Source organism: Xiphophorus couchianus, chromosome 13, assembly GCF_001444195.1.
Source record: "Xiphophorus couchianus chromosome 13, X_couchianus-1.0, whole genome shotgun sequence".
Classification (NCBI taxonomy): domain Eukaryota; kingdom Metazoa; phylum Chordata; class Actinopteri; order Cyprinodontiformes; family Poeciliidae; genus Xiphophorus; species Xiphophorus couchianus.
The window spans coordinates 22,807,089-22,821,991 of NC_040240.1; the positions used below are offsets into that span (position 1 = coordinate 22,807,089).

General features: G+C 37.6%; 1 protein-coding gene across 1 annotated transcript in view; it reads right to left on the minus strand.

Moving 5' to 3' along the window:
- Nucleotides 1-2,782: 2,782 nt before the first annotated feature.
- The window catches only part of dbpa (D site albumin promoter binding protein a), a 40,777-nt gene continuing 28,656 nt past the window's right edge, over nt 2,783-14,903 (minus strand). Inside the window, exons 4-5 of the mRNA XM_028036161.1 lie at nt 8,777-9,030; nt 2,783-6,718 (exon numbers count right to left, since the gene is read on the minus strand). Coding sequence (XP_027891962.1) covers nt 6,503-6,718; nt 8,777-9,030 — 470 coding nt within the window. The 3' untranslated portion in view covers nt 2,783-6,502. The remainder of the gene's footprint in view (nt 6,719-8,776; nt 9,031-14,903) is intronic.

The window sequence follows — 14,903 nt, forward strand, 5'->3', positions numbered from 1 at the left end:
TTATTTCTGCTACTGAATTAAGCTGTACTGACCCTTGCAAAAATGCCTTACTAATAAAATATTTAGCATAAAGAAAATCTAAAAGATGTTGTGGACATTCAGTTAATGAGTCACCTTAAAGTTCTTTGATGGTTGTAAAATAGCTATGATGTTTGATTCTGGAGAGGAAAAAGTGGAAAATGTTTTTAGGTTGCTGGTAGCCCATATTTAAAACATCATCCTTGGGACTCGCCCGAGTTACTAAAACCTACCTGGTTCAATAACAAATGCAAGTTGTAAAATAGAGAACGAGCGACCGTTAACAGGTGTGCTCTGTGAAACTAGTTGGCTGTAGGCTGCTCAGTCTGGCTAATTCACAGGGGGAAGAAGGGTGGGACACCTGGATGTAGGCCGTCAGATAACCAGGCGAATCGTTTCTCGAAACCAGCTTAAACAGAGTTTACTTCAGTTCTGGACAGGGTAAATCCCAGCAGATTTAGGAAACTCAACGGACCCGTTAGACGGAGAGCTGGTAGCACATCTCCCCTCTCAGAAGAGGAAGTACGAGAGTGAGAGAGTAGAGACAGAAAGGAGGGGGGGGGGGGGTGTTGCGCAACAACATTACGTTTGAGAATTTGATCCTAGGTAATGGAAAATTTGTGACATATATATACATACATTTGAACAAAGTAAAAGTAAAAGTAGTTAAAGTACAGCGAACTTGGTTTATGTTTTATATTACAGTTTCTCTTCACTCTTTATGCCTTCATAGAATACATATTATTAAGTCAGCATTTGTTGCAAACTCCCTGCCTGCTATTTTCCCTACATTCAGACCTGCCCATGCCTGCATATTTTTGCAGTGTTTCTTAAAAACTGGAGAAGTCAACAAGTGGATGACAAAAGAAAATGTGTCAATTGTAAAGTCATGCCTTTAAGAATTTTTTCTTTTGTCTCTTTTCTTTCAGTTGATAATTTAATTCATGCTAATCATCCTTGGGAATCACTTTAATAAATATTTCTTTTCATGTCCATCATTATATTAATTCCTCTAAGAGAAAGGAAATTGTGAGTCTATTTATATTCAAATAAGTTGTTAATTTAAAAAAATATCTTTAGACAATTTCCTGAAATACACAGCACACGTTTAAGATTATCATTTGTAAAAGATTTTAGAAACAAGGTATAATTTTTCGTTCACCTTACAATTATAAGCCATCTTGTGCTGGTTTGTCATATAAAACCTGCCTTTTCAGCCCCGTCTCCCGTTGAGTGGGCAGAGGTAAAAGCCCAGGCTAATCCCGGTGAGATAATGCTAAACAATGCAGGGAAAACGGAAGACGGTTCTGCTTAATTTGGACCTGAATATCGACACCAGTTTGGGCAGATGGTGATGGCCACATGCTGTGGGGGAGCTGGTGAAAGCAACATCCCCCAACAGCTGACACAACCCACCACATACAGGTGGTGACGCTGTCCTCTCTCCCACACACACATACACACACACACACACACGCACAAACGGCAAATGATTTGGGACGGTGTACATTGCAGAACTTAAGTGGAGGGGTTTCACTGAGAAACACCCACAATTCATGGCAGTAGCCATGGCAACACACATTAGGGCATGCATCCGCACAGAGACACACGCGTCGAATGAAAAAGGACCCATGTAAGCGCAGACTTTGGGCAGCACTGAGACGAGGAGACAAAGCTAACAAATAGACACAGTCTGCAGATTCTCTGCAGGTCTGAGCTTCTGTCAGAAGGGTCTGAGTGCCTCCCAATGGTCTGCCGATGTATACTACCTGCAACATTTCCTCCATGTTGTGGATCCAAAAAAGTCAAAGAAGAGGGAGTGAAGAAGATTTAGCTGAATCTTTTTTTTATAACTTAGATTATTTCAAAAAAAGCACTTTTTTTATAATCTAGTACCCTACTTTTCAACAATAAATTTAGGAGATGTTACAAAACACAAACACAAATAAGTCTCTCAGAAATAGCCCTGCATTCCAGATAAAGATGCAAAAAAAAAATAAAAACATGTCTTGTGGTAGAACTGAAGACGTAAATCTCTAAAATAAATTTAAACATTTGGAAACAGCAAAAAAAAGCCAAAAACAATCATTTCTAACAAACATCATTAATACTTTGTTCATAAGTTAGCACAGTGTTAGTCTTTGCAGTATGCCCTGATCATTTTTGTGTAAATAAGTCAATTAACTCATTGAGTGAAATAAAAACTCTCTAGTACACAATAAAAAGGAAAAATTATCTTCCCTGTATTCTCTCTGTATATATTAGGATCTGACCTCAAGTATACAACATATTCCTGCCATCAAAACTAAAGAAAAAATAGAAAAGCCATTTGTGAAAAACCAAGTACCCTCATGATTTAACAGCTTTTAGCAGCCAACTGGAGAACTGGCATGAAAACTGGCAGACGTCTTAATTGTTTAGCATTTGTGAATAATCTTTCTTATCGTAGACTGAGGGACTGTTTCTTGTTTGAAAAAGGCCTTCAAATCCATTTTGCATTAATTGGTTCTGCAAAACCCCTTCTGCTGTCTTTCTACTTTAGCACTATGATACACACTAATCACAACCATAAACCTGAAATGTGTTTCATAGGTTGACCAGTCAGATGATTTTCCTTTGTCTTTTTTTTCTTTTTGCTGTGAAGTCAGTGATAATTCAATAGTTTCCTGGTTCACACACTTTACACACTGTTTATAATAGTCAGGGAAGTTTTGTCGCAAGGTTTGAGCTCATTTTTTGATCACACATTAAGACACCTGAGAAGTTTTGTCAGTGAATAGGGATTAGCCTTTATTTGTGTCTGAAGGGAGAAAAAAATACCAACATATGCCATCAACGCTGTGGACTGCGCACAATACTAGTGAGGAGTCCGGCTGGAGTTGCGCTTGTAGTTAATAACAGTCAATCACGACAAGGAGAAGTTGGCTGAGAATCCACAAAGTTGAGAAGAAATATCAAGGCTGTGTCCATTATTGTTATCATCATTATTGTCAGTATTACCCGCATTGTCGACAACAGCAAATTGTTGCTGCCTCCATGTGAAAACTGGGGCTCAAACACCCACCAGAGAAAATTGCAACACGCTCAACAACACAATTACATAGAAAAATAGCACTGTCAAAAGGTTTCTGAAAGGTGTGTGAAAGGAAATCAGAAATCCCAGATATCTCAAGAAAGAACAGAAACTTTCATATGCACTTGGAAGAAGCTTTGAGATTCCTTTGTATGGGGATTTATAGTCAAAAGTTTGTGTCAGACTAGAAATATTACCTTAAAAAGAGGACAAGAAAAAGGTTTACACATACTCACTGCAGATTAAATAAAAGCTGCTGTTGGGAATCAAAGGGTGATGTGCCAAAAATCAAAACACAACATCTCCTAAAGAAAACAGGCAGGAAGCTATTTAAAAGAAATACAAGAGCAGCAATAATTACAACTGTGACTATATAGCAGGTAAAAAAATGGTACAGTTGCTATGTGTAAATAAGAACTGGGCAGTTCTAAAATGATTCACAACATCCCTACCTCTGTTAGCGTGTAATGGACCACAACGAGATGCCTGTCAAGCTTTGGACTTAATGCACCACATTGTGGTGCATTTAGAAAGACTGTAACTTTTTGATTCCGAAAGTTTGAAATAGCATGTCAGTGTTGAAGCAAAACAAAATGTCCAAAATGTCCTTCTACTTCAAACTATTTTTTCATTATCATATTAGAAGAATTTTATTACCATCTGGTTCCACCATATTAACTGTACTTTTATCTATATAAACAATTTTCTAATTTCTTCTATATCTGAATAAAATGTAGAAAAACTGTAAAAAACAGCACAGATGAAATTGCTGTAAACCTGATTGAGTGCCTGAAGGTGGTGATAATGGCAGTATCACTAACATGAAAATGTAAAAGAATATCTTGATTCTTTCTTAATCTGAAATATTTTATTCATGTTTAATATATTTTAATATCTTTAATCAGACAATAAAGCTATTATTGTCATTCAATATTTAAACATGAGAAACCTTCTTATTTTAACAAAACATTTCTCTTTAAAATGAGATCCAGGTCTTGAATTTATTTCCCAGCTAACAGTTAAATATAAAACAAATAGGAAAAACTTTTTTATTTTTAGCTAAAATGCTGATTCAGTGTCAAGTGTCAGTGGGAAGAGATTCAATATTAGCATTTTAGCATGTTAGCATTGAGCTTTGACCAAGCGGGGCTTTATTGGAGTCAGAAACAAATATTTGGATAAGATGGTGGATCTAAAACATAATCACTAGAAATATCAATGGTAAAAAGTGTGCATCTTCTAGTACTAATATAAAAAAATTATAGTCTTCTTTTCTTTTTCATGATTACCAACAAAAAGTAGCAGCACCTCATGGTCAACTTTCATATTAAGCCTTTATTTCATTCCTGAATCCAGAGCTTGACAGGCAGAGCAACAGTAACTGTGGGGATTAGTGAAAAGTCCTGAGGCCTGTTGTTTAACTTTCTCTGAAATATTGAAGTGAGTTGGTTATAAACTGGACTAAAATAACAACTAAACATTAGACTACAACTTTTTCTTCCAATAAACCCTCCAAAAATCTGGTTTTTGATGAAAGATTTTTTTTTGCTCCTGTTTTTATTATCATAGTCAAACAGATTTTATACCTCAGACAAAAAAAGAAACACCTGAGAGAAATCTTGTTTTTTTTCTGCAATATATTCAATTATGTATGTTACAACTATAATCACATAATTCAAGCATATATCGTATACACATATATATATCTAGTGAATACTTTAATATTTAATAGTACAGTTGTATGGTACAGTAGCAGTAGGGTGCGTTTCTCTTTCTCATTGGGTAAAGTTTGAAGGAGAGGTATAGATAAAGTGTTTGTGTGTAAATCTATATAGGAGTTTTCATTACGATACACAATAAAAGAAAGAAAATGTGAACTAAAAATAAGAATAAAAGACAAAGAAAATGTATAGGCAGTTCAGTAATGTGTTTCAGATGTGTGTTTGCATATGTGTAAATATGATTATTGTCTGTTTGTGTGTGTGTTTGTCAGGTGGAGGATCAGGTCAGCACCATAGAAGTCCATAACAACATCACCAACAACAATAAAGATTCAAATAAGGGAGAGGACTGGGCGTGTCGGTGTGTTTGTTTGTGTCTGCATGCTGACATTTTCAGTCACAACCCTAAACCAGTTAGCACATTTCCTGGACATGACTGAGGAGTAAATAGAAAATACACGTGAGCAGCTCTTCTCCTAATTAAATGCAAACCTGCCAGCAAAACACTGCTCTATTTTTCTTTGCTCTCAAACATCTGCTCACATCCAGCTGTTTGGATGGCTAATTACTTCCTGTGTTATTATTTTTTTTTTCCTTTTCTCCTTCACCTTGACAAAAAAAAAAGCCCTGTGATTATTAAAAGTCAGACACAGAATCAAGTAGAAGAAAACAACTCAAGTGCTCAAACCGAGCTCACAAGGAAAAAAACAAACACTAAAGTTTCTTTAAGCTATACAGGTTTTGTTTCTTCCTCTGGTCATGCTTCCATCGCCCTTTCTCGTAAAGAAAAAAAATCATTACTGAGTTACCTCGCCTTGTCTGTGTGAAATACCTGATTCAACCTTGATACATTCTCTGTTACACATCTTCCTCTGACTAACCCGCTCCGTAACATTGAAAATAGATCTTTTTGTTTACTAGCAATAATCAGCTGAGAGGAAAAGAGTTATATGTGGCCCCGTGACTGTCCAGCTGAAATCCCCGCCCCTTCCCCAATATATAAAATGTACAAAAGATTGTCTCTAAAATCCTCCTCCTTAATATCTCTGCTAATAGAAAAATATACAGTAATCATTTGTCAAAATCTCTTTGCGTTCTGGACGAAAACCCTGCACATCTTCCTCATCCTCCTCCCCCACCATTTTGCTGGACTAGTTCTACCTTCCTGCCCAGTTCAAAAATATAAGATTTTTGTACTAGTTATAGAAAAAACCCATAAAACAATTACACCTCTGATCTCTCCTGGCTTGTGTCCATGCCTTGAGCTTAAAAAGTGACATTTCACTGGCATACTGTGAACTCAACACCCTGTTTGAACTGGCCAGAGCAGCAGGTCAGAATGCACTACCTGCAAAAAACGCAGTGCAACACCGGGCGCAAGCACAGCGTCGGAGGGGACGGATGCGGTGTGACCGTACAGTACAGAGTGTGGATTCAGTGAAACAGCAAATATGAAGAGTCAAACTGGGGTAAAGTGGCATCACTGCGCTTTTTTTGTCGTGGCATCCTGCTAAAACTGGACCAAACAGGCCATGTTTGCGCCTGGTGTCACACAGCGCTTACTGCAGATCTACTCCGGCTTTGCCCCCTCGTCACTTCAACTAAAGTGCTGCTGTTGTTGGGTCGTACCCTTCTCTCAACTCCTCTTCCTCTCCAGATCCTTCCCCTCTTTTGTCGTCCTCCTCCGTCTTCACAAGTCTCCATGCCGACTCTCGTACTTGTTGATGATGTTTCTGCAGCGGCCTAGCTCCTTCCTCATGTCGGCCACTTCCTGCCGGAGGGTGGCGTTTTCCCGCTCCAGGAAGGCGGCGCGCACCGAGATCTGGTTCTCCTTCAGTCGCCGTGCGTCTCGCGAGCGCTTGGCCGCCTCGTTGTTTTTCAAACGCCGGCTCCAGTACTTCTCGTCCTATTGGCGGCGCCGGTGTGGTATGTTAGGGTGTATGGGGGGGAAAAGGTGAAGGGAGGAGAGAAAAGAAAAAGAGGGGAGAGTGGGATGACAAGGGTCAGTCATGTGATGAGTAGAAAGATGGCAGGAAAGGAAAAAAGGCAACAACAGCTCAATACTTACAACTAGAGAACATTTAAAGCTACGACAGCACACTAGAACAGAAGAAACTCTATAAAGTAAGCCTAGTTTTTTGTGGAGCTGCACAATATATCACAAATAACCTCCTAATTCTGGTTAACACCATCCTAGACTGTTGTCAGTTGGAGAACTTTGGGGAACAATGACCACTGGTCCAGGGTGTACCCCGCCTCTCGCTCGTTGACCACTGGAGATAGACACCAGCACCTCTCCTGACCCCAATGGGTGTAAGAAAATTGATGGATAGATGAAAATCTACATTTTTTGAAGCCTGCTTAACTACTTGACTATGAAGCTTACATCAGGCAAGATTTGATCTACACTAGAAAAATGTGAACAATTGCGGAAGAATAAATATCACTACTAGGGCTGAAAAAGTCATCGAATTAATGGCGATTAATCAATTATCTAAATAATTGTCAACTAATTTAGTAACTGATTAATCATTTACTGGAGGCTCTAAAACATGCCATTTGAAAAGATGCAAAATAAAAACCCATCGTTTGAATGAACCCAATCCAGCTGTACAAAGCAGACCCGCTGAGCTGCTGTGTTGAACCAATAAACCCTCTGCAGAAATCCTGCAGCAATACTGTAGTTTGAAGGTCACATAAAAAAATTCTGTCTTCTACTGAAGATCAAACAAGGAGATTATTGGGCACAGAAATAACTTAAGGGAAAAACAGAGCTGAAAAAAGAGGTCAAATAGAAACCAAAACCAGAAATTTCTATCTGAACGATTTATGACGAGCGGATCAGCGTGGGTCCAAAAGAGTTACTGCTTCCTTTACAGATCGATCTACATCTGGTTATCATCAATCCACGACTACAGGCAGAAAAAAAAGGTACTTTTGCAACAATTATTGTGAAAATAAGAGTTACACAATACCTCAGCTTGGTGTGTTCATATTTTCTTTATTTGTTTGTTTGTTTTTGGAGATTTTCTCAAAAGGTTAAACCTCACTTAGCATAAAACATTTCCTGCCGCTGTTTCTGTTGGCGTAAAATCATGTGAAATAATTTGATTTGTGATGCAATTCACAAATACTCAGCATTTTATTTTTGCAGTGCTGATCCCGCTCATGAAAAGCTGCTGCACTGATATGAAACTCACCTTTAGGATTGACCCAATATAATTTTTTCTTTTGGTTTTTTTGTCATAGCTGCACACGTGATTGATGAAACTAACCGCGACTGAACACGGCGAGGTGAGTGCCTTCATCTCTCCATAAATTATAAGCGCTTCAGGAGATGCAGCTGCTCCTTGCTGAACTGTGAAACCATGAGCAATAGATCACAGCTTTGCCTATTGTGCAATGAGCTGAGAACAAAATATTTTAGAGCTCTTGTCAAGAGGCATTAACACCAGTTGGACGTCACGCTCCGTAAGGTTTTTTGTTTTTTTTAAGATCTTCCAGAGCAGCACAGAGCAGTGACCTTTGTGATGATCAAGTTAAGAATTTAGATTTAGATTATTATTTTTTGTCTTATGTCATTTGAATCAGAAGAAAGTCCCTGAAATCATTTGACCTGGAAGTCACCTTTTTCTGCAAAATATGATCAAATCATGAAAACAAATGCTCTATTCAGGCTTATGATTATTGATTGTGCCTCTTAGCACATAATTACAGTGTGGCATCCAGATCAACAGAGTTTGAAGCCAGTCAACTAAAAATATTTAAACTCCCCAAAATGTAAATATGAAATTACATAAAATTATAAATCAGTCTATATTTTGTTTAGATCATAATTTGTATTTGCTGGATTGACGTACCGACAAAGGTTTCTGTCATTCAGTTTCAACAAAAAAAACGCATTGCTGCAGTGAATGGATTGGTTTTTATGCCAGACAGAAGTGGATTGTGGGAGATGTAGTACCTTCTGTTCGTCTGGGACGAGCATCTTGCGAGCCTTTTTGATCATCGGCTGAGGCTTCAGCTCGTCCTCTGAGAAGCGATGCCGCCGTGGGTCAAACGCCTCCTGCCCTGGCACGCTGGACAGTGCCAGGTCTGCCGGGTCAGGGTCAAAGTTCACCATGACGTCGCTGCTGCCGTTGGCACCAGCCGGAGGCCCCGGCGGCCCTGGAGGGCAGGTGGAAGTGGGTGAGGGGTCCTGGGGCACTGACTGCCCACCTACAGAAAACAAAATATGTATTTTTGGATTTTTATTAGGCTCCTTACAGACGTGTCTGTGTCCCAGTATACATATTTAATTTAATCTTCACATAATTCCAAGATAATTCACAAAAACAGAAATTAAGTAAGTATTTCTTTAAGAAAAGTACTTTTCCATCCAATTTTTTTACTCTAAATCATATTAAATTAATATTAAATGTTTCAATGAAATAGTAAATAATTAAATATATACATTCAGTGTAACTATACCACCAAACAAAACATTATTTAAATTGTGTGCTAAGTCCTTTCAATCTTTTTCATGTTTTCACTGATGTCTGATCTGCTTTACACGCCACTGGGATGCAATGAACACAGAAACAGCAGCTTAATTATTCGTTTGGTTGTCCACTCATCATCATCATCATCATGGAGTTTTACTTCCAGCAGCAGATTAGAGTCCATCTGCTGCCAGAGTCAGAGACTTCCACATGTCAGAGAGCAACAGCAGAGCTGGAGACAAACAGGATGAAGATGATGGAGGAAAAGATCCCAACAGAGGGAAATGGAATGAGACAACCAAGAAAGAGATTTTATGATTTTGCGTTGCAGTTCTGTGCTTATTTGTCCATATGTTTGGAGTCATTATCATAATCCTGGTGAAAGACCCAACAACGACCCATTTTAAGCTGACAGAAGTCTTCACAGTGAAGTGCTCTGGTGTATCACCATGTTCAAGACCCTAACAACTACAAGCAAAGCAAGCCCACAGCATCACAGATCTTCCACTTAACCGTGAATGCAAAATCCTTCTCTGCATGTTCACTATTTTCTTTGATAACTGGTCAACATAGAGTGATTGTTGCCTGAAAAGCTTCACTTTATTCTCATCTGATGAAGGTCAACATCTTTACCAGTTACCATGAAGCATCTAATGGTTGTTACGGCGATTTGGCATAATATTTATTTTCTTATATTGTAAAACAAATCAACACACATCCACCTTATTTGTATGGTAGGTTTTCTTGTCTCTCCCATTAGGAAAGATAATGGAGAAATGGGCCATATTTATGTTACAGTAAAAAAAAAAAAAAAGTATTTACAGATCATTCCAGGACACACTGATCAACTTAAAAAAATCTAAATTAGAAATTATGATAATGCTCCATTTACATTTATTTTATAAATTGAAGGCTGACAATAATTTTGCCTATTAGTTATCATTACTTAGACTTATTAAAAGATAACCAATTAATCAGATGACTCTAAGTTGTTTATTTTTATTATTAATTTCTTCATATTCTCCAGATGTGCTTATATATACAGTGTAAATACATTTGAAGTTGCAGTTGTCGATTTATTGTTAAAAATAGGTAATTCATAGATATTTTTTAACTGTAACAAGTTCTTGGTATAATGAAAACCTTGGGGTTTTGGTCTGTTTTGGAGCTACATGAACCATAGCTGTACATTCTGTCCCCCCGGCTTCATCCTGAGTCTGAAATGTCCATAAAGGGGATTACCCCAGAGGTCATGAACATTATGTTCCAGCTCATCTCATAACAGCAGTAAAGAAGAAATGCTGGGTGTTTCCTCTCCCCTTTCTCTCTGCTGTTTTCTACTTAATTATGATTGTGTTCAATGTATCAAACTTGCTTTTAAAATCCGTTTGGCACTTAAAACTTGTTGTTCTTAAACAAAGCAAAAATGCAATGGCAAAGTTTATCCACCTGGTGTCAGTGTTGAGTCAGAAAAACTTGCCAGAGCAGCACAACAAACTCAATTTTCGCCGAGGTTGGAATTTTCTTTCTGTTCTTTGACACATTAAAAATCTAATTTCACTTCAGTCTTAAAGATCAGCAATAAAACATTAATGATCATTCTATGTAATAAAATGTTGATTCAAGAATGCATATAAATTTGAAAAAACACAATAGTTCTAAAATAGTTTAGTGAGAGTACTAAATTATCAGGAATACAAAGCCTAATTAAGGCTAAATCATCCAGGAGATCCTGCTGGTACATTGTGTGCCAGTGGATGTGAAATCCTTCCGTGGATCTTTTTAGCCTGCAGCTATTCTGCTTTAGCCCATCTTTGCTTTTCTCAACGGAACACCACAGAACCAGGAATAGTAAGTCCATTCTCAGCCAAATCATTGCACTCGCTAGTTATCATGACATTTCTTTCCAATTTCGCTAACTGGAGAAATCTTATTTTAGTGCTAGGACATATCTCCTCAATAGGGAGAAATTCAAATGTTAGCTTAGAAATCATCCGGCACTAGTCAGAAATGTATTGTGGCAACATTTGTAAGACACTTCAGAGCTCCGGGCTCTGTGCCACCATTTATAAATAGCTGCGTAGATGGTGAACAATATCAACCAAAACAGTGGTGGGAGCATCACACAGTTTTATGGTTCTTTTCCCTATGTGTAACCACAAAAAATATAGAAAGCTGCTTTTAATCAACATATTTCAAATACTTATCTATAGAACTTATGGATTTTCCATCAAATTCACCTTGCTTTACTGTCTTGAAGACAGAAAGTCTTTAGTACCAACCATTTTCTGTGGCTTTTTCTGCATGCAAAGCATTTTTTTTTTTTTACATGAATGTCAGTCAAAGCAGCTGAACTGACATTGATTTGCTGCTTGTCACCTGCTGCTGCTCACTGTCAGTCATGTCATTATTCAGATCAGCTAAAAAAACACAACCAACCTCTGACTGACAATGCATGAAGAAAAGGGGGAGGGATGAATGAAGTGAAGCAGTTTTCTGAGAACCCCTTCTTTTAAGACATCCAGCTGAAAACATTTACTCATTGAGTGGACATGTAAACTTTGTGAATGGCGGAGATTTTCAGATTTGAACTGCGGCTGAACTCGGAGATAAAATCTTCTTAGTGTTGTTGACTTTCAGTTTGGCTCCTTCTTGACTTTGCTGATGACTTCCTTGATGAGCGCAGAAAACTGGCCCTGGTTTACACTTTTACTTAGCATGTTGTGCCACATTACGTAATTTTAATCAATGTGATGCAGTTTTACCCAAAGTAGAGGTTTGATTTAACTGCATAGTGACATGCAACCATCATGATTCTTCATCCTCAGCAGTAATCATACTATAAAACTGATTATTGTTCGATTTCTTACCTTTTACCCCTCATACTTACATACACTTTACAAAGGTTTGATTAATAATTAGCTGCTCATGGAAGGTTTTCAATAAATTTTTCTAAAGAACGTGTGGGCGTTCTTTATTTAGCAGAGAAAAGTGTTGGTGTAAACTTTGAAACCGGAGCCATTTTTTGTGGAAAAAGATTCAATAGGTCTTCTTTGCCACATCATCACAGCTTACCAAAACCCTCTACACTAAACATTTGGGTGCATTTTGGGTCCATGTGACTTTTGTTTACAAGTCCTTGATTGATCACAAGTCTGCACTAAGAAGTCAAGATATTCAGAAGCATAAAAAAGTAATTTTTACCAGTGAGTATATGGCAAAGAGAACAAGCAAAGCAGTAACGAACAATTTTTAGACCACCACTTAGCAAGTAGTTGATAAAAGCCTACATAACCTTTTCAACCCTGTCCTCTATATAGTCTAAAGTGTTGGTGTCTTTATTCTGAGCTTTTGAGAAGTTACCTTCAATAGTCAAGGGCAAACTCAAAAAATGTCTTAAACTAAATTTATTCCTGTTTTTAATGCAGTGTAAATGCAATAAAAAAAAATTCATCTCAGAGCACTTTTCCATGAATAATGTGTAATTTATATTTTGTTACAAAGGTTTGATCTTAACTATCTACAATGCTAATATACTCTGAAATACACTGATTCTTCAGCTCTCTGATGGCCTCTACGTGCAGCTCAGAGACATTACAGTAACAGATCAGTTCCAGTCCCCATAACATCATTGGCTTTTTGTGCATTGGCTCTTAGGTGTAAAAATGGGTCTCAGTTCTGGGTTGAACATGCCTGTTGACTTACTTTGGTATTTTTGAACAACACATGTTTTTAGTTCATTACAAAGATACAAATGTCAAGTGAAAACCTAACAAAAAACTTAGAGCACTATAGCTCTAGAAATATTTGAACGTTAGTAAAACATCTGTATCCTTTGATACAGATGATATTAAAAAAATATTTTAAAAAATACATTTGCACCAAAGTATAAGCTCTTTTTTTGCACTCTTGCCTATTAATCATGAATCACTAAATATGAGGAATATCTGAATCTATACATTATTTGTTCCTTCTGTGAATCCATCAGCCGAACTGCTGATGATTCTCTGGCAGCTGAAAGGGGCTGATCCTGGATAAGTCTGCCCAAAGCCTTGTCCTAATAACAGCCATTTTGGGTGTAAAGTTGACACTGATCCAAGAACATGGCTTCTGCTGCTGCCGGGTAAACAGCCGCCTAACGCGGCCCGTCTGGCTTCATTTCCTGTCTGAGAGCAGGAGGCATTTGGAGAAGCAGCCGTTGATTCTCTCTGCTCGGATTAATTTAGCTGAGATTATGTGTTTCTCTATTTCTGCACGCCAGGCTCTTATTCATTTATATTTCAGTGAGTAAATGATGTGCAACTAAGATTTAAATTCACCAATATCTTGCAAATCAGAACACGTTATGATGTCAACAAGAAAACATCAAACCTTTTCAAGGTCTTTGCCCATTTAATGATACAATCTAAAAAGGTTTCACTTCTAATCATGCTTTAATCAAGTCAAGAATTCCAAGTTAAAATCCTTCATTATTAAAACAGAAATAGTGCAATGGGAGCCATGTAACACTTTCCAACAGTGTCTTCAGTCTCAGGTTTCTTCAGAACTGCTGCATTACAGACAGCTACAGGAGATCCTTCCTGCCCACAACTATCAACATCTATGACAGCTCTGGAGAACTTTGAGAGTCGCAACATTTATTTTTCATTTTTGGGATCAGCAAAGTGTTTTCAAATTAAACTGAATTGAATATTGATGACATTAAGAAATTTTCCTTTGCTTCATTTTCAGGATTTTTAAAAATTTTTTATTTTGAGCTGTCATTTCACTAGACTGTTTGCCAACAACATGTGAAGACATCAGCTGCCGTGGGCAGAGACGCCCACAGCAGCAGAAAATAGAGAGCCTCCGGTTTGAGTGTCAGGTGAGCAGCTCTTCCTCTTGACTAATCTCTTGTTAGATCCACTAAAAATCTCACGTGATCCACCTACATGTAAAGCTGAATGCAACAAACTCACAGCTGCAAAAAAGGCCTTTTGGCAGGAAGGTGATGCAGAAATATGTTTAAGAGAAAACACACAATCAAAGCTGAAAAGAAAATTGCAGACTAATTCTATGTTGTCCTAAAAAAATCAGGTTGTCATTTTCTGAATCAACTCTCTTATGCAATAAAAGGAAGCAAAGCTACAACAAAAAGAATAGTAATCATGCTAATTATACAAGGATAAAGATAACAATTAACATGCAGATATTACTGTAATTTGGCTAATTTTGTGTATTTTTTTCACTGACTTTTCACCCTCAGCAAATTCTTATTGCTTAAAATTGTATTTACAATTACTGCACTGTACTCAATTTGTTCTTCAAAAGAGTCCCCCCTACAATTTATAGCAATTACAAGTCACATAATGGGAGCAGTAAGTGAAAATGTTATGTTTTTTTATTGGTTAACATTAAAGAAAACAGGGCTAGCTTTTATTGTTTTCAGAAAAACATATTTTAATTTAGCTGTTCTAATATTATCAGCTAGGAAGAGTTTGGACCTTGAACCTTTTCCTCTCCGACTTATTTCTTCCACATTTCTACGGGAGTCTGCTTTGTGGTCGATTCCAGATTCATGAGCAGCAAACACCAATTTCATCCAGTTTGATGTGAATGTCAACTACGATC